The sequence below is a fragment of the Triplophysa rosa genome, linkage group LG3, assembly GCF_024868665.1.
Source record: "Triplophysa rosa linkage group LG3, Trosa_1v2, whole genome shotgun sequence".
NCBI classification, from domain to species: Eukaryota; Metazoa; Chordata; class Actinopteri; order Cypriniformes; family Nemacheilidae; genus Triplophysa; species Triplophysa rosa.
Genome location: NC_079892.1, coordinates 9,371,342 through 9,389,695, shown reverse-complemented (window position 1 = coordinate 9,389,695; position 18,354 = coordinate 9,371,342). Strand labels below are relative to the sequence as shown.

Sequence of the window (18,354 nt, the reverse complement as noted above, 5' to 3'; positions counted from 1 at the left end):
ACTCTGTCCTTTTTCTTAGTTCCTGCAAAATAACATCTTCTCAAAACATACATACTGTGGTCAGTCGCTAGTTTTGCGGAATGTTCTCTAGGGACAGTTTCTTTTGGGGAGTGGTCTCCTAGAGACAGTTTCTTGTGGCCGGACAACATACCAACATTCTTAACATTCTTTTAGTAAAAAGAAAACACTCAATCATCTAATGCTTTTAATTATGTAGCGTTGTTTCTTAATCCTATGATTCATTAAAACACATCACAACTCATGATTATACTTAAAACATATGCAGTGGATTGATTCATAACATTTCTTTTATATGTGACTCTTTGTGTGTGTGTGTGTGTGTGTGTGTGTGTGTGTGTGTGTGTGTTGATTTAGATAATTTATGGTTCCAACCCCCACTTATCCTGTCTCACTTCGTTTGCCACAGTAACTTTCCACTTAGTAAAATAGAAAGCACATGACAAAAGCACACAGCTTAATGATTTAATGAAAGAAAACACTTATTGATTATATTGATAATTAAATCATACTTTTATCTGAAAAATATTCCCACAATAGCAGGCTCCAAAAGCCTTCCTAAAATCTTAGGCCTCAGACATTACTGGTTGTTCAAAGTGCTCAAATGTGCTCAAAACCATATAAAGTGCATTTGTGTATGTAATAATGTATTAGATATACTGATTTAAATGTCTTTTGTTATAATAAAACTGTAATGTCACAAAAGTGCAACAACTCAACAAAAGTGTGATTTGTCTATGTTGGCTACATTTCCTATGAATACTTCTTAGTTAAACATAATCACAGTGCATAACATAATTGTGGTGAGTGAAGAATTGATTGTGGTGTGCTTTTATTTTATACTATAGTGAAAATCCATCATAAGTTCCATAAAAATACCCAATAATACACAGCGATCAAACAGTAAAAAAAAACGAAAGACAAGTTCTTGTGTGTGTGCAAATGTGTTGGCAATTAAACTGATTGACAACTTGAACATTTTAGTTACGGTGTTGCCAGATGTACTTGATGAATTCCAGTCAATACAGTGGCGAAACTGCTTTAAAAAGGTAAAATATGCAACTTGTGTGTGAGGGTGCAAATACTCAATACAAACCATACCATAGTAATAATCTCGTCATCATCAAAAAAATATTTTTTTACGACTGTTCAACCAAAAACCCAACCTGGCAACACGGGCTGTAACGTGCCAGTCCCGCCCCTCACGTCTCGCGCTCATCAAGCATAATAAGATCCCACTGCACACAAGAAACACGCTACAAGTGACGATCAGTAATCAACAAGAGCAGCTGTGAGTGAAATTCCTTAATTATAAACACAAGAGAGTTTGGCGTACACCTTCGGTAAGTCTCCCTTGTTTGTTTTGATTGTGATGATCGCGAGGTGATGCGTCTACAATTATTGTTACGAAAGTGTTCCTGGTTTAGAAAGTTGATGTACTTGAATGTCGATCTTCCTGAGATTTTTAGCGTGTTCATAATCTCGCGTTTCTCATGCTGATATTTATTTCGCTTTGTCCGTTGAATAACGCATTAGGTGAAATTTGTGTATTTTTTTAAACATCTTGGTCGATTAGAAATAACTGTCCTCGGGAATGCGTTACACTGGAGAGGCTGTGGAGAGTGTGTGCTTGGTTTTTGCCCTTAACGTTACACTAAAGGAAATCGAGATCTGAAATGTCTTAACTACGTATTCCAGTGTCTTAGTGTAACGTTAAATTTCACGGCGTAAGACGTTTTGAAACAACGCGTTTCTACTGAGGTCCCATATGTCTTGCTGAGTTTAGTCTCAGTCCTGCTACTTAATGGCTGGAATTATGGTGGAATCTGTAATGTAATAGATGTGTTTTCTAATATAACACTGCACAACACATAAAACTAAATGCACACTAAGTGCACACAAAAAAAAAATGAGTTTGAGCACTGAACACAGGAGCTGCACATGGTCATGTTTTTATTACACAAAAGCACAGGAAAGGCCTAGAGCAAACTTGGAGTCAGGCTGTGAGAACATATGATAGCGCACAATGGCAGATATGTTTTTCTTGCATAATGGTGTATATGTTTTTCTTAGTGCGTTAGATGCATGTGTATGTTTTTCTTTTTCGAAACTTGAGAAACACTTGCCAAGATTATATTCCAAATAAGGATGGTTGAAACATAACTGTGGCAGAAGGCAAGAAGAATGGGCCGAAGGGCGGTCCAGGTACTCTGATTGGAATATAATTGTAGCAAATGAGAAAGGGGACGGGCTAACAAAAAAGGTGATGATATCATATGAAACCTGATTGGTGAACAATGTGAAAAACAACTTGAGATTTCTGTATAAAGTGTGAAGTCAGATGTACAGTTGGGAGATCATAGATGCTTGCTCGAGCAAATAAAGATTGAACACTTGGCATCTGGAACCCTTGTCTCTGAGATTTCTTTCTGCGTTGGACGGTCGATTCGCTTCAACAGAATACACTACAAGACTTCAACTAGACATCATACACTTGCAGACTTTTTGAAAGTTTCAGATAGAAGCACACTAAAGCCTGGCTCAGATTACAGGATTCTCGGACAGATCTTACCCCGATTTTCCCTTCCTGAGAATCTTTGAAAAGATTTTATCCATGGCCTCGATTGGGTCCGATGTTCGGTCCAGATTATCACGTAATGTGAGGCATTCACAGATCAAATCTTAAACATCCTGACCGGCTCCGAGAACAATCGGGGCCGCCCCGATCATATCAAACATGTTTGATGTTTAGGACTTCAAATCGGGGTGATGACGTTGGTACTTTCACAACAACCAATGAGAGACAAGGCTGCAAGATGACGGAGTGACTGACAGAACAGTAATAATGTAAACATTGGATAGCGGAGATGTACAGATATCAACAGCTTTTTGAAATGTGGCAACATAACAAATACCTCTATAATGTGTCCTTAAAGTTGTTGCTTCGCAATGTCCATTGTGTTCTGTTTTTTACATCGTTAACAGGAGCTGATGCTTCCTCTTTATTTAACTGCTACCAGAAACAAAACATCCCTGCTTGACCACCAGTTGACATAACGCCATACTACCACTAGATGTCCCCATGTCATCACATTATTTACATTTGCGTTCTGGTGAAATCACGTGATATGCTTGTCCTCTGGTAGATAAACTTGAAATGATCTTGTAGTGTGTGTGATGTGACAGAAATGTCAAATATCCGAGCATGGTTAAGATTTTAAATAAGAGAATCTATCAAGATTCTCCTTGTGTGTGCTGCAACCAGATTTTTTAATCTGTCATGATATTAAAACTCCTGTAATCTGAGCCAGGTTTTACCGATCAAATCTGCAGACATTCAAAGACTTCTGTGCAAAATCTGAGCAAAAGTCTTGTAGTGTATTTTAGCCTTACCACCAGTGTTGCCAACTCTTGCAAGACAAATAAGCAACTGCAGCTCCAAAAACAAGCCCAAAACAAGCCCAACATTATTACATTATTTATGATCATCAATGTAAATTATTATGAATTATGCATTATTAATGAACGAGCCTGGGTCATTTTAAACTGACACTACCCTGTTTGAAAAACACAAACAGTAAAAAGTTATTTTACAAAAGTTAATTGCAACAAAGCAAGAGGAAATCCAGTATAATCTCTAATCACATGTGAGCAGTATAGGCCTGGAGAGATGGAAAAGAAGATATAATGACCACTTAACGTAGCTGTAACAGCCACACATTTATAATAAAGTAAAACTGAACTATATGCATTGGATGTATACTTTTTAAAATTATACTCTGCAATGATCAATACATTTATATAATACAATAAAAATGTTTGATGTTGACCTTATAGCCTAATAAAAAGGGTCATCCCTCCCTCCCCATCTTTGCTGCACCGTGATCAGATCTGAACACTTTTCGTTCATTTTCACATTTCATTCTAATCGTGACAGATGTAATACATTTAGTTTAGTTGGTAGAGGAAAGGAGGCGGTAAATTTGAGGACAAATTACGCTATTCACATGTGCTTAGGCGTGAATAAGGTTGTGTAGCCAAAAGCGTAGATCTACACTTTTAACATTTTTAATGACGTAGCCCAGTTATAAAATGCTTTTTATCTTTAAGTGAGTATTTTATCTTTTTAGTATGATATTTACCTCCGATTATCCAAAGAGCGCCGATGATTACGTGAAGAGACCACTGTAGCATTCTTGGCTTCTCTGTTGTTTTACGTGCTTAGATCTGTTGTGTGACCTCCTGCGGCGCCGCGCAGACCAATCGGCGCGTGACATCATAGTACCGCGAGAGTGATTCGACAGTAGACGTCTCTGTATGCTTTCAAATAGCTCTCGCGGTGCTGTGATCTTGTGCGCTGCCTCATGTAGTCCATAAAGCCTAGCTGTGGGCAGACAGTGTTAATGGGTTGAACAAAACAGCGACCATAGATGTAAAGAAACGAAGTTGCTTGTCAGATTCAGAGCAAGCTACCATATTTTTTAAAATAAGCCCCAAAACCCGCAACCCGCGACAAGTGATTTTTTAACGCGACTTGACAGAAAAAAAGGCCAAGGTCGCGTATTATAAGCGGACTTGGCAACTATGCTTACCACAGCCCCAAATGAGTCATTTGGCAGACACTTCTCCAAAGTGGCTTTCATTCACCATACTTTTTAACCATTTTGTATTTGTTCCATGGGAATTAAAGCCCAGAGAACCTTTGTGGTTTCAACACAGTGTATTCCAGGATCACAGTATTGTGGACTTGCAATACGTTTGTGGTCTGTATTGAGTCCTATTGGTCAATTTTAGGATTTGAAGGGTGCTAAATGTCCACACTGTTATGTCCATGATGTGCACTTTTGTGGACCCACTGTGAATTTCTACCTGACAGTTGGTACAGTGTTACGTAAATGTGTGTTCTTGAATATGGAGGACCGAGAGTGCCGATTAGCAATAAAACGAAGAATCAATTGATCAATTAAATAATTAAAACATAAAAATGTTAACAAATAAATAACTTTTCAAATTGAGAAATTAATAGACTTATTTAAAATGGTTTATTTAATTTGTGTTTTAAAATGTAGTTTAATTGAACAATAAAATGTTAAATAAAAAAAATAATTTTAAATGTATAAATAAATATATACATTTAAAACTGTTTATTTAATTCATGCTTTAAAACGTAAAAAAATAAAAAGTTTTATTGTGCACATTTTAAATGCACATTTTAAATCGCTTTTTAAAAAAGCATTTGTCAAATGCTTTTCTCTCTCTATTTGCCAATTGCTTTTCTTTTTCGTTTTGCCAAATGCTTTTCTTTATCCATTTGTCAATCGAGTCAAAAAATGCCATTGGACAGTACACATGTGGGGGCAACCAATCAGCTTTCGGCTCAGGTTTAGGATACACCCCTTCTCCCACATGTCATACGAAGTAGATGTAAGGCGGAGTTTCATTGGACGGCAAGAAAGACATACCGCCATTGAAACAGTTACTTTATTGCGCCGCGCGCCATAACTACATGACATGGCAGATGTAAAGTCGGACACTGCATTTATGTGAACAAGCATACAGACAAAAGATTGAATGTAACATACATAAAATGAAAAATTGTCATAAAAATCCTTATTAATGGCAAAATTACTTGCATTTGGGTCTGCTTGCTCGAGTGAGCAGCCATGTTGGAAATTTCTGTTAGCCCTTCGTTTGAAGTGAGGACCCGAAAAATCTTCGTTTGAAGAGCTATCTGGCCCTTCCCCTTGCCCCTCCAACCAAAAGAGAATTGAGACACCCTACCCCTTCACGTGAACGCGCCAAACGGAGGGGTAGGGGAAAGTGTAGGGGTAAGTGGTAGAATTAGGATTGGGCCTTAATTTGGAACATATTTTTCATTTTTACACCAGACATTTATATCGGTTCAAAATATCCGTTATCGGTCTATGTGATCTGTAATAATCAATATCGACATTGGCCCTGAAAAACGCATATTGGTCGACCCCCCCCCAATTTAGTAGCAGTCTGGAGCCCTGAAATGGTTAATGGGTTTGGTGGTTGATGGGGTATCAGTTTTGGAATGGCTAGATTTTAATTTAAGAATATAGGTGTTTTTGTTTTCCTGGTTATATTCGTCACAAAAGACATTCATTGTTTCACTTTTTTTTTACAGGGATGTGATTTCACCTGAACAAAAGAGAGCGTTCTGCAGAATGCATGTGATTTCTCAGCACCCAGGACAACGGTAAAACTTGCATGCAAATGGGGGACCCATCTGGAGACTGGACATCCAACAACTTGGACCATAACTATTCCCGGAAATGCTTACCACCTCGCTCTGCAAATCTAACATATCCAGAAGAAACCACCACTGGAAATTACTTTCAGCAATACTCTTGCAGAATTCTACAGCCAACCAGTTACAAAATTGTGACTGGTAGCACTCCATTGTCTAATGATTTGAAGCCAGCACAGGAGAATCACTTGAATTCAAAATGTGCACTGCCAACAGGAAAACAAAAAAACAAAATTGTTCTCTGGACTCCGCCCGGTTCTAGAGTCCAGGTATTTGTACCTGTAAACAACATGCAGGAAACCAATCATGTGCCAAACATCTTGCACTGTGTCTCGAGACCGGGCGTGGAAGTGTTTAACTCTAATAACAGTGTATGTATGCAACAACAATCTACCTCTGTGACAGCTGACCCAAATAGTTTGCAACAGTTCCCAACAAAAACAATTGACAATAAGAGTCTTAATGACATGCAAAGAGATTTGACACATGCAAATGCTACTAATAATTTGCCACAGCAAGACCCATCCACAAAAAGGCTGACCTTACCATCCGATTATAGATATAACAACCCCACAACTACACCTAATGGACAGATTAGTTCCCTCGGTGTACCTGTTTACCATGGAGTAAGAGCTGAATACTCGTCTGACAATGCTCACCTACAAACACCTTCTACATGTAAACAAAACGTCCAGCAGAACAACGCCACGAAGAAAGCTGTCGCCGTCGTCACACCATTATCTCCAGTAGAAATGGCATCTGTTAACTTTTCAAACAAATCCGCTCATGCGCTTGATGCAAGATCTGTGCCGATACACCATCTACCTAATTTTACACATCCACTGAAGCTCAGTGCTGATCCGCGGACGATGAGAGAACCAAATGAACCAGCAAGCAAGCAGCAACGACCAAAGTCAGCAGAGCCAAGGCTGGGTAGTGATGTGGTCAAAAGTCCAGTTTGCCTCCTTGAATCAACCAGCCAACATAACCACGCAAGCTCGCTGAAGCTTAATTGTCCAGTCACAGACCAAAATAAGCCTTCTGAAATCCAAAAAGAAGTAAGTGAGAAGATGCCCAAGGATAAGCAAGCAGTGACTGATAAGAAAACGAACACGGGAGAAATGGACAAGTACTCCACAATCCCTGTAATTGAATGGCCGTTGGACAAATTGCATACGTTAATGAATATTATTCAGCAAATAGAAGATGTGCACCAGAAAAACGTCAATAAAATGGATTCCAGAAAGGAGATCCTGAGGCTCTACTGGAACGGGGACGTTTGCAAGTTTCGCAATGCTGTAAAAAGTGGAATATATCAAAATGTAATGGAAGACGTCTACAATTACTGTCAGGGGAAAGATAGTGTGATACTTGGGCAAATTAAAAACGACACCTGGAACCAAGTTGCCAAGGAATTTCATGTTTTGAAACACGACGAAGTGCCACCAAAGATTGAGTACAAGTCGTCCTGGTTGAATCTTGACGAGAACCTTGATGACATTGACAGGGAATGTGGTATTTCTTGGTACTTCCGACATCTTCACTCATCCTCCCAAGAACAAGAAAAGGGAAACTCTGCAGGGAAATTGCAACACGGATTGCTAGATGCCCCTGATAAGCCATCAAAGCGTCAATGCTCAACTGAAACTAACTGTCAGAATCTAGTTCCAGAAGATGAACAAACATTCCCGAAGTCAAAGGACAAAACCATGGACAATGAGGGTCTTTATGAACACTTGTCTGTTTCCTCCAATGAGCAATTCCTACCTAGTCAAAACACTGCTGCTCAAACAAATATGCCAAATGATTCTTTAATCTCTATAGAGAATGTTTCAATGGCTGAAACCTCATCTGTTATATCAGCAGGAGGGCATTGTTTAGAAGAGGACCTGCAGAAAGTCAATGCACCACAAGAGATAACGCTATCCAATTCGAAACCACCCCAAGAACTTAACGCAATACCACGGGATGAACAGATAAGCGTGGAGAGGTTTGAAGAGAAGACCAACAATTCTGCACACACAATTCAAAACCCCTTACCAGATGCCTCTCATAAATCGCCAATAACTGGGCATGATCGGTTTGCGACGGAAATTGTGAGCAAAACACCAGCAGAAGTACAAACATCCAGTATTCACGAAAACTCACCTGTTTCTATTATTGAACAGTCACTTGCTGACACTAACAGACACGTGCCAACGCTTGATGATGTGGTTACAGAAGAGACCAGTTGGCAACCAAATGCTATAAATCCTCTGATGGCCATAACAAATTTAGTGAAGACGTTAGACAATCAAGCTGTTGCGAAAAGTCGCTCAAGTGCTGGAACATCAGGAAGGGGGCGGCTATATGGTGGACGTGCTGTCCAAAGTAATGAATTGATTAGGATGAGTAACTGTGCAGGTTCACCTAATGTGAAAGCAAATGAATCCCAGGTTAAAAATTCAACACATGCAACACAAAGCGCATTTCGAGAAGGAACTGGACATCGGGATGCAAAAGCTGTGAACAAAGTACGGGTAGAAAAACGGATGCAATTGGAGTTTGAGAATAAAAACTCTGACTGTCAAAGCCACTTATTAACAGAAACGGGAGATAGAGAAGATAACCGCTTATTGAAGCCTGAAAGCGTGGTTACAGGACAAACCAATTGTCAACCAAATACTGTAAATTCACTAGAAGGTTTAGCAAATGTGTTTAGGACACTGGAAAAAAGTGACATTTCTTTAAGAATTTATGAAAACCAAATAGGAAAACAAGAAGTTTTGAAAAGAAGTGGATCTGGAGGCACAAGTCCCATTTTGACTGATTTGCTCATGAATAGAAGTTCACCGAAGCTCAGTCCTACGGTTGCAGAACAGCGGGCTCAAATACAAAATGGATCTGATGAAAAACCGACTAACAGTGATTGTGTGGATGAGATGATTGATGAGCCATCAATTACCGAGCGAGATTATTTTGCAATGGAAATTGGAAACAAAGTACCAGCAGAACCACAAATCCCCCCAGAGAATGTGAAACTTTGTAAGAACTTGCCTGGTTTTGTGCATGAACAATCATTAACAGAGACTAACAGTAACCACTCAATGAAACGCAAGCGTGTGGATACAGAACACAGCAGCCATCAACCACATATTGTAAATCCACTGGCGGCCATGACAAGAATAGTATGTTCAATAGATAAACGTGTTGCTTTAGGAAAACCAGGTATGTCAAAAACTAAGCATCAACGCTCTGCGAAAATGTCTGTGTTGACTAAACCAAACATCCAAAGTGGTCGCACAAACTCAAAACTGAATCCTGTGGTTGAAGAACAACAGAAGGCTGTGCAGTCACCGCGAATGCAAAATGAATGTTATGAAAAAATGGATAAGATTAATGTTCGCCCTCATAAAGTGGCTAAACTGTGCTTTTCCAGTGAGATGACGGAAATTATGCATTCGTCATCACAGGTGAATTCTGAGCAATGTGATAACACTGACAAGCAATGTGATTCTTTGTCATCCTCCAGGTTGTTTCATGCCACACCCGAACTTTTACAGGAAGAAGACTTCATGGAAAGTTTTGAAGACGAACCAAAGAATTCCACTGATGCGGCACAAAACGCATCTCTAAAATTGTATAAACCATCAGAAGATCTTTTGGAGGGAATGCATCACTCGGCTGTGTCAGAAACATCAGGGCTGGATGGTGGTGTTTGTAATGGTACTGATGATGAATCAACCATTGAAAATAACTTTACAAGCCCACCAAAACTTGATCCTGTGGAATTTGTGCCATCACCTCAAATGCAAGATGAATCCAGTGAAATGATTCCTAATGATGCCTGTGCGCTTGCAGAAGAACATGTGACAGAAGTTGCTCTGCATGTTAATACAGAAGAACTTGAGGTGGATGCTTTTGCTTCGATTAAGATTAATGTTCTCCCACATGAAATGGCAGAACAATGGTTTGCTAGCAAGATGACGGAAGATAAGGACTTGCAAAAAGACATTGATGTACATACTTCCAGTAAGGACCAGGTAGATGTTGAAGTCCTGGACCACAGTGATGACCAAATAAAAGTTCTGCATGCTTTTCAGGAAATAGAAGACATAAAGCCCATTGAGAGGAACAATCTAGGTGAGGTTGATGAAAAGCTGGAGTCTTATTGTTGTATTGCTAAATGGTTTCAAGCTTTAAATTATGGAGATGGTTCATTTTGCATGTGTCAGGTGAAAACAGAGTTGAGTGAACAAAAGCTTGAAATTAAAGCCAGTGACACAAATGAAGAAGATAGTTTCGGCGTCATCTCTAAAGACCATGGATGCATTGATTTAAAAGTTGATCTTTTGACCAATGATGAAAATTCATCTGAAAGCACAAAAGCATTATTAACATTGCAAGCTGGCACACCAAATGATGCTGCTGTGGACAACATTAAGACTGCGAAGGCCTGTCCAGTTGCTGAAGTGGTGTCAGAAACATCAGAGCAGATAAAATATGAATCTCCTTCCAAATGTGCGACGGATAAGATCCCGACGCGTTCTGAGAAAGCGAACCAATCTCCTGATGTTAAGAAAGGTTCTGAAACAGTATGTCTTTCACTGTACGGGTCTTCTAATCGACGAAATGGACTAATACGAAACAAAAGATATAAAAACGGTGGAGAAAAACCACCAGAAAACCTTGAAATAACAATCAACTCCCATCAGAAGAATGACAGAAGAATGTCAAAGAAGCGCAAATTGGGCGAATCGATGGAAACCGATGACGTTTTGAATGTAAGAAAGAAAGATGTGAGAGTGTCTCCTAAAAGTTCTCCTCGGGTACATAAAGCAACCCCAATGAAAGTTTCTGAAGTTACCAATGAAAATGCACTTTCCTCATCTACGTTAACTAGAAAACTGTTTAATCCACCTCATAATTCAAAGAGTTTATCAAAGAAAAAGCAAAGTTTAGGAACAAGACAAATATCCATGAATAACTATGTTATTAGAAGGAAGAGCATGTCTCCCAAATCTTTGCATTCGTCTGAGCCTGTACTGAAAAGTAAATTTGAATTGGGGAACCCTGCTTTGATGCCATTACAAGAGGGTTTTGGATTGGAGTTTAAAGTGTTGCCGTCATCTTTCAACTTTAAGGATGGAACTGAACTCACCCACATTCAAGCAGACGCGTTATCAAGAGCAAAAAATGGTAAAAGCTGTAGTTATACTTTAAGTATGTCTAAGCTTTTTGTATCTACAGTCATATTTGTACCTAATGTATTTAACTCTGCGCTTTTATTTTTTTAGGGATTTCGTACACGGAAGATAAAAAAGCTAAAAGGAGGAAAACCATTCATGCTCCAGCACAAGGTACTGGACACAAGATTTTGATTTTTTTAACTATTAATTAAGTGATGCACTCTTAAAGGGGTAGTTCACCCAGTTTTGCTTTGTTCTTGCATTTTGTTCAGTCTATATTTGCTGGTTACCATGCAACATTATAGAACAACATCTAAAAGGTTTTGATGTGCTTATTTTCAGGGACTTGGTCTTTAAGCCCTTTGAAAAGCAAGCAGATCCAGTCCGCAGACGTCTCTAGCTCATGTAGCCTCTTCCAAGAGTTCAAGAAGAGGTATCAAGACAAAAAGAAGGAAATTGTATCCAGGCAGAACTTGAATTCTAGTTAAATTCCTTTACAAAACTTAAATTTCTATTAAAGTTTAAACATTTCTAAAATGAAGTACATTCTCATGTTGTTACTTTCTGTGAAATGTGATAAACATCTATACTGTACATAGGCAACAAATATGCAAATGGAACAATGTGAACATTGCAGTGCTTTACCTCAAGGATTGTATATATTTGTAAATGCATGCATTTATTTACTCACTGATGAAAACAGCTGCTGGTACCTAAAAAGACGTTGTCTTTTGTAAGAATGTTAGTTATATATTTTTTTCAATATTTGAAAGTTGTTTGCATTATTTAAAAGGTGCTCAAACAATTTATATATTCTGGTGTTTTTATTCTGATTTTGCTGTTTCGTAAAATTTAAAACTTGGTCATATATTTTTGTTCATTTTTTTACATGACTTATTAAAATAAACCTCTTGGTCTATAATTTTGCTGTTTTCAAGTGCTTTCGAGTTACTTTATTTTTTTTAAGGTTACAGAAGTAGAAATGCCCTCTCATCAATGGCATAAAAATAAATATTTATTATTGTAAACTATAACCATCCTGGTAAATATAATTTCTGACTCATATTAAAATGGTTCACCTCGCTAAATAAATTATAAATCATTATATGATTCAATCTTTACCCGTCAGAAAAATATTAGATTTTCGAAAAAAGCTGACATTTTATATTTACATTTATTATGGTAAATAATAATCATAATATTAATATATTGTCAATTAGTGACGTTTTCAGATGCTTTAATTTAAATGTAGTAAAAGTCTTAAATGTATTCGTTATTACTAAGGTTACGCTACCATAACAAAACACCGCCTACTTCTAGTGCGTGTCGCTTATAAATGACGTAATTTTACAATGCGACGCGCACGCCCACGGCGATACTTGCAAACGAAGGAACCAAAACAACGTGAAGATGCCAGACAGACAGTTTACAAAACATCAAACAAGGAAATAATAGGCCGAAAAGTTCGTCATGCGTATAAATTAGCAGTTTATATACTGTCGTATAAACAGTGCTGAAAGCGACCAAATAATGGCTTACGTTACTGTGGATTCTCTAGTGAGCCTGTGAGTAACGTTACTGTAATGCACAGTATACACCTCTATTATATCAGTATATAAAGTAATGAAGTCATTGTATGTATACATTCTGCTAAAATTAAAGGTTGCATATCCCTATATCTGAGATGTAGGCGTGATGTGTTTAAATAGTCTTGTGTAATTTGCACAGGTGCGCTTTGAGTGTTGCTCAGCGTCCTGAGAACTATGACGACATCAAGCTCTTGCCTGCTGGTATTAAAGACAAATTATTACGAATTATGTCGTCTGACTCTTATGGCACGGTCAACGACTCCAACATAAGTCGGGTATTATGTGTCCTATGTCTAATACAAGCATTCGGGATGACAGCTTGTAAACGAGCACAATAATGTGAAATTGTGATTCGTGTTTAGCTGCTGCACTCTGAAACTCGCACATTGGACTTGCAGAACTGCAATGTGTCGGACTCTGCGCTTCAACAGATTCACTGTCGGCAGTTGAGGACCATACTGCTAAGAGGCTGTGCAGAAATCACATCTGAGGGTATTATTTTACAAATAATAAAAATCAACTCAATCAACGAATGTAGAATTTTATTATAAAGTGGTGTGAATATAAATAATTGGGTTCTCATGGTTATAGAGGCTAAAAGGAGTTTTTAAATTAAATTTTCAGGGCTCGGAAAGTAATGGAAGTTTCTAGTTTCTGAATTTATATTTTTATAGATATGCTTTTTTGAAAATGTATAAACTATTGCTTGAAAAGTACATGGAAATTTTATTGTTTAATAACTGTGAAAATATGTAAAAAAGTTATAATTTCTCCTTTTCCCCAGGTGTAGAGGTGTTGGCATCCCAGTGCCCTTATCTTCAGGTAGTTGATCTCACAGGCTGTGCACTCGTGACAGATTCAGGGATTCAAGCACTTGCTCGACACTGCAAATATTTAGAAGTGATTTCACTCCGCGGATGCACTGCTCTCAGTGATAAAGCCCTGCTAGAGCTGGGGGAAAACTGCAAGTTTCTCCACAGCATCTATTTCTCTGGGACAGAGGTAATTCACCATTTAAACTTTCAGATTTAGGAAGTTTATGAATTGTGTTGCTTGTACAAAGTGCTGTTCATTTTTTAAATGCTATTACATAATGTTTGTACATTTATGAAGGTAACGGACAAAGGAGTCATTGGACTTGCAACTGGGGTTTGTTCACACAGCCTAAAGGTATTGTACATGGATGCTACATTGTTTTTCTGAAGACGCCATTAGTTTAGCCCTCACTTCTGTTGTTTTTCTTATGCAGGAGTTGCAGATGATACGGTGTCGCAATCTAACCGATCTGGCTGTGACTGCTGTTCTTGCGAACTGTGCCAACATGAGAATTTTTAATTTCCATGGATGTCCCCTCATTACAGGTTAGTCCAATATTTGGTTCACCAAAATAGTAAAAGCTTGCCAGTTACATATGTACGTGGAATTAGTGTATTTATACCTGCCAAATGTGTTCTTTATCAGATAAATCAAGGGAGGCCCTTAACCACCTTATTGGCCCTGACAAGATTCAACAAGTGTCTTGGACTGTTTACTGACATGAACTGACCAGACTACACACTCACACATCAAAAATCATCAGTGTTTAAGATAGTAAATGATACAAAATTGTTTCAATTTCACATTATGAAAATATTTATTATGTAAAAATAGTGTCGTGTTCATATTTTGTTTGTATTTATAACAATAGTGAAACCTGATAAATATACAATAAAAATACATGTAGTATATGGAGGAATTTCTCACACATGTGATATGTTTTTCACAAACACATAAGGAGCACATACAGTATACTTATGCGCAATATGTTACAATATGTTTATAAATGTAATATTGATTTACAACAAATGCCCTTTTTATGGCATATTTGGGCATTATAAAATAATCCAATGATGTCTAATATATATGGAAGACCCAAGCAAACCAACCTATTGTTTGAATGTCTGTGAATGGGTACTTTCCAAACTTTATTAGTCTCTGCGGTCTCAGGTCAGTAATATTGGGAAAACATGTTTATATTCACCATGGAGAATACTGTCAAAACTGAGTTGTCTCTATGAAAACGTTTTATAAAAAAAACAAAGAGAATGCGGTTCGCCACAATTAGAAATTGAACCTATATGCCTAGTAATTAATTGTGGCGGGGGAGAAAGGGGATAGGTTAATAGAAAAGTAAAGATAACCTGAAGATATCTGATTGGTGTGATACAGGATACACCTCTTGAAATTTTTGGTATACACGTTGACGCAAAAAGCTGTGGTTTCAGATGATCTTTGACCAACGCAACTTTGCTGGCTCGAGCGAATAAAGTTTTAACTCTTTGGCACCTGGGCCCTTTGTCTGCAAGATTTCTTCCTGCAGTCAAGACCAATCTTCCACAAAAATAGTAAGAAATATAAATGGCTGTGCTGCAGAATGACATCAGCTTTTTTTTAAAAACACATTCCAAAGAGCTTGTTTATCAAAAAGAAAAATATCTACACTTGTTGATATATGAACAACATATAAACAAATGTTAGAGGTCAGGTCTGTAGCACCACACTGTGCTACTAGTTAGTCCATAATTCTCTTCTTTGACCGAGTCCGGTAGCTCAAAGCACGCCTGCTCAAGTAATCGTTTCCTGATGTCATGGCCCTCAAACTGAGCTCGTCCTGGGTCACCAATGAGCACCTGCGTGCCATGCGTCACAATGCACGTCTGGAGCCACTGATGCAGACCGTCAGCCAGAACTTCATCATAGAACATGTCACCTAGAAGGATGAGGTCCCACTGATCAGGTACTAAACCAATCATATTCTCTGTGAGACAGGGCAAGGGCTCCAAGTCGTTCAGTTCACAGTTCATTTTTGTGGCAACAGCAGCAACTGAAATATAACAAATGTACATATATTTATGCACAAGTTCTTTTGTTTAGGTTACTGCGTGTGGTGCAGGTGGTGAACTCTCACTTGGATCAATGTCATTGGCCACCACACTGGAAGCTCCGGTGAGTTTGGCAGCAATCGCCGAAGCTCCACTGCCGCAACCGAGATCCAGAACTTTCCTCCCCCTAGAAACCCCAGGGTTATTTAAGAGATACCTGTGTAAAGTTTATCAAAATGAGATTAGCGCTGGTAGATCCAACCTTAGTGTGCGTGATGGCAATAAGATCTATTACGTTACTTAGGTTAGAGCAGAGCCATTGAGAGAGAAAGTTCTGCCAACGGAAGTCCAAAACGCTGGAGCGTCACGTGATTCATGGAGCCTTCAGATAGTTCCAGGAAGTTATGTTTTCTCTTTAAATGCTTTATTTCTTTCATTTTTTATTCATTAAATGGCTTTCGTCTTTAAATGGGTTAGAAGTTTACCTCAGTTGGTCTGTTTAGTCGCAGCTCCATATATGCGTTACTAGTAACTTCCGGGAGCTATTGAGAGCCTCCATTGCTGTGAAAAAACTGTTCCATTGGAGTCAACGAAGTTGACGCGACTCTCTCTATCAATGGCTCTGGGCAATAGAGACTGTTACCTAGCCAGTGCTTGTCCGCCAGGCCAATAAATAGCCCAGAAAGGGTCAGAGAAAGGCCATAATTCAGGTTTCTCGGTCCAAAAGCGGCAGTTGGGTGTGATCAGCCTTAAAGAAATCTCTGGGGTTAAACTTCGGCTGCTCACTATTTCTGTGTTGTCAATGATGAAGTTCTTTACGTCGTCATCCGATTTGGTGCTGAAGAGCAAATGAAACGTTGCTCTTTTAAAGCTCTTAGAAATGAGCCGATTGCGTAAACACGTGGCTATTTTTGTGTGTACATGTTGACGGCAAAGAAAAACGTGATAAAATTTGCTCCAAAACATGTCGCTTCTAATATGCGGCTCCCGGTAATATTTACACCAATTTCCCCGCACGCATGTCTACGACACATGCGCAGACTCACCGAATCCGTGTGACGTTACAGACGCAAGACTGCCCGAACAGAGCCGTTGAAAAACAGAATTGCGACACACTTTGATCGCGCCGCCGCGTGGTCACGTGGTTCATTGAGCTCTCAATAGTTCCAAACTGTCAGTCTATTTGAATGGGTTTAAGCGGGAGAGACAGTAGAAGCAGCTGTATTTTCAACAAATTTCACTAAATACCAACACAATATATGAACAGATTACTATGTTTATTATAGCATTTTGTCTGATGAGTGTTAGAGAGACAGTATTAATCAGTTTTGTGTTTAATTTGACTAGGAAAAATGCATAATGTGCAATACATTAAAAGTATGCATGCCTTCATCTGTTTCTTATGCTTCTGATCATCAGTATATACCAATGTTAAATTATGTTAAGACATTCACATATAATGCACAAGTAATTTATCAATAAATAAACAATGATTGCAAGTAAATGCACCACAAAGAATGCTGAAAAATGAACAAGGCAAACCATTTCAGTCAGTAAGAGATTTTATTATATACTTATAGAGGGTAGATACCTTTTTTTTTTAATGAGCAGTCTTTATATAAAATCATTTAACCACACATAGAGACACACAGATAAGCCATTTTTATTTAGTAAAACAATATTTTGTTTCAAAACCATCTTTATAATAAAACGCCAGTTTTACAGATATGAATTTGATCAACTTTCCTGCGAATGTGTTTGGGAAACAGTGAAATGAATGGGCTTCTATGCAAAGTTGGAACTCTCCATTACACAAGTTACTTCCGCATTCCATTCTTCTAAGGCAGTGGTTCCCAAACTTTTTACAATGGCGTACCCCCCAGGGATTTAACATCATTCTGCGTACCCCCTTTCTTAACAGTCACAATTGTGGTCTCAAACATTTTTTTATTTGCATTTTAAATAAGTGTAATTTTCTTTTATCAAACAATAAATGATATATGACTCATATATAAATAAATGACTCACTGTTTAATGAGATGGATGTGCTTGAAATGACTTGCATAACTCTGTGATGTTTGGTTGTATCGGAGAAAGTCTGAGTCTCAAATCATTCTCTATGCAGAGTCTGTGTCGATATTTGTTATTTATGTGGGCAAGTGCTGAAAACCCACTCGCAAAGATACGATGTGGAGGAGGGCAGTAATGTTTTCAAAGCACGATCGGCTAAGGCAGGATACTCTGCATGCAAAGCTATCCAGAAGTCTGTCAGTAATTTTTGTGCGAAGTCACATGCGGTACGTAAAGACGTGCGTTTACGAATGAGTGGACGCATATTTTTTGTTTGGATGTCATGAATTTGACCTTTTATGGCACTACGTGATTACTATTTTGCTGAGTGTACACTAGAGGGAGCACATCTTTATATTTAGCTTGTGAGAAAA

At 38.3% G+C, this 18,354-nt stretch overlaps 3 protein-coding genes across 6 annotated transcripts; 2 read left to right on the top strand and 1 right to left on the bottom strand.

Moving 5' to 3' along the window:
- The first annotated feature begins 1,240 nt into the window (after nt 1–1,240).
- Nucleotides 1,241–12,382, top strand: si:ch211-106e7.2 (uncharacterized). Of its 4 annotated transcripts, none has more exons than XM_057330304.1 (4): nt 1,241–1,309; nt 6,170–11,470; nt 11,569–11,631; nt 11,803–12,382. In XM_057330304.1, the coding sequence occupies exons 2-4, from the start codon at nt 6,253–6,255 to the stop codon at nt 11,946–11,948; spliced, it is 5,427 nt and encodes a 1,808-aa protein (XP_057186287.1). In that variant the 5' UTR covers nt 1,241–1,309; nt 6,170–6,252; the 3' UTR covers nt 11,949–12,382. The 4 variants fall into 4 exon arrangements, with proteins under 4 accessions (XP_057186287.1, XP_057186286.1, XP_057186288.1 ...); XM_057330303.1 differs by having other exon boundaries at nt 1,249–1,361; XM_057330306.1 differs by lacking the exon at nt 1,241–1,309 and having other exon boundaries at nt 9,395–9,499; nt 9,804–11,470.
- Nucleotides 12,383–12,824: 442 nt separating this feature from the next.
- Nucleotides 12,825–14,780, top strand: amn1 (antagonist of mitotic exit network 1 homolog (S. cerevisiae)). Its single transcript, XM_057329752.1, has 7 exons — nt 12,825–13,025; nt 13,189–13,324; nt 13,412–13,541; nt 13,834–14,051; nt 14,163–14,219; nt 14,299–14,410; nt 14,511–14,780. The coding sequence occupies exons 1-7, from the start codon at nt 12,991–12,993 to the stop codon at nt 14,582–14,584; spliced, it is 762 nt and encodes a 253-aa protein (XP_057185735.1). The 5' UTR covers nt 12,825–12,990; the 3' UTR covers nt 14,585–14,780.
- A 127-nt stretch (nt 14,781–14,907) lies between these two features.
- On the bottom strand, nt 14,908–16,934 carry etfbkmt (electron transfer flavoprotein subunit beta lysine methyltransferase). The gene is made up of 3 exons (XM_057329751.1): nt 16,554–16,934; nt 15,997–16,127; nt 14,908–15,912 (listed from the first exon to the last, which is right to left on the bottom strand). The coding sequence occupies exons 1-3, from the start codon at nt 16,874–16,876 to the stop codon at nt 15,563–15,565; spliced, it is 804 nt and encodes a 267-aa protein (XP_057185734.1). The 5' UTR covers nt 16,877–16,934; the 3' UTR covers nt 14,908–15,562.
- Between the last annotated feature and the right edge of the window lie 1,420 nt (nt 16,935–18,354).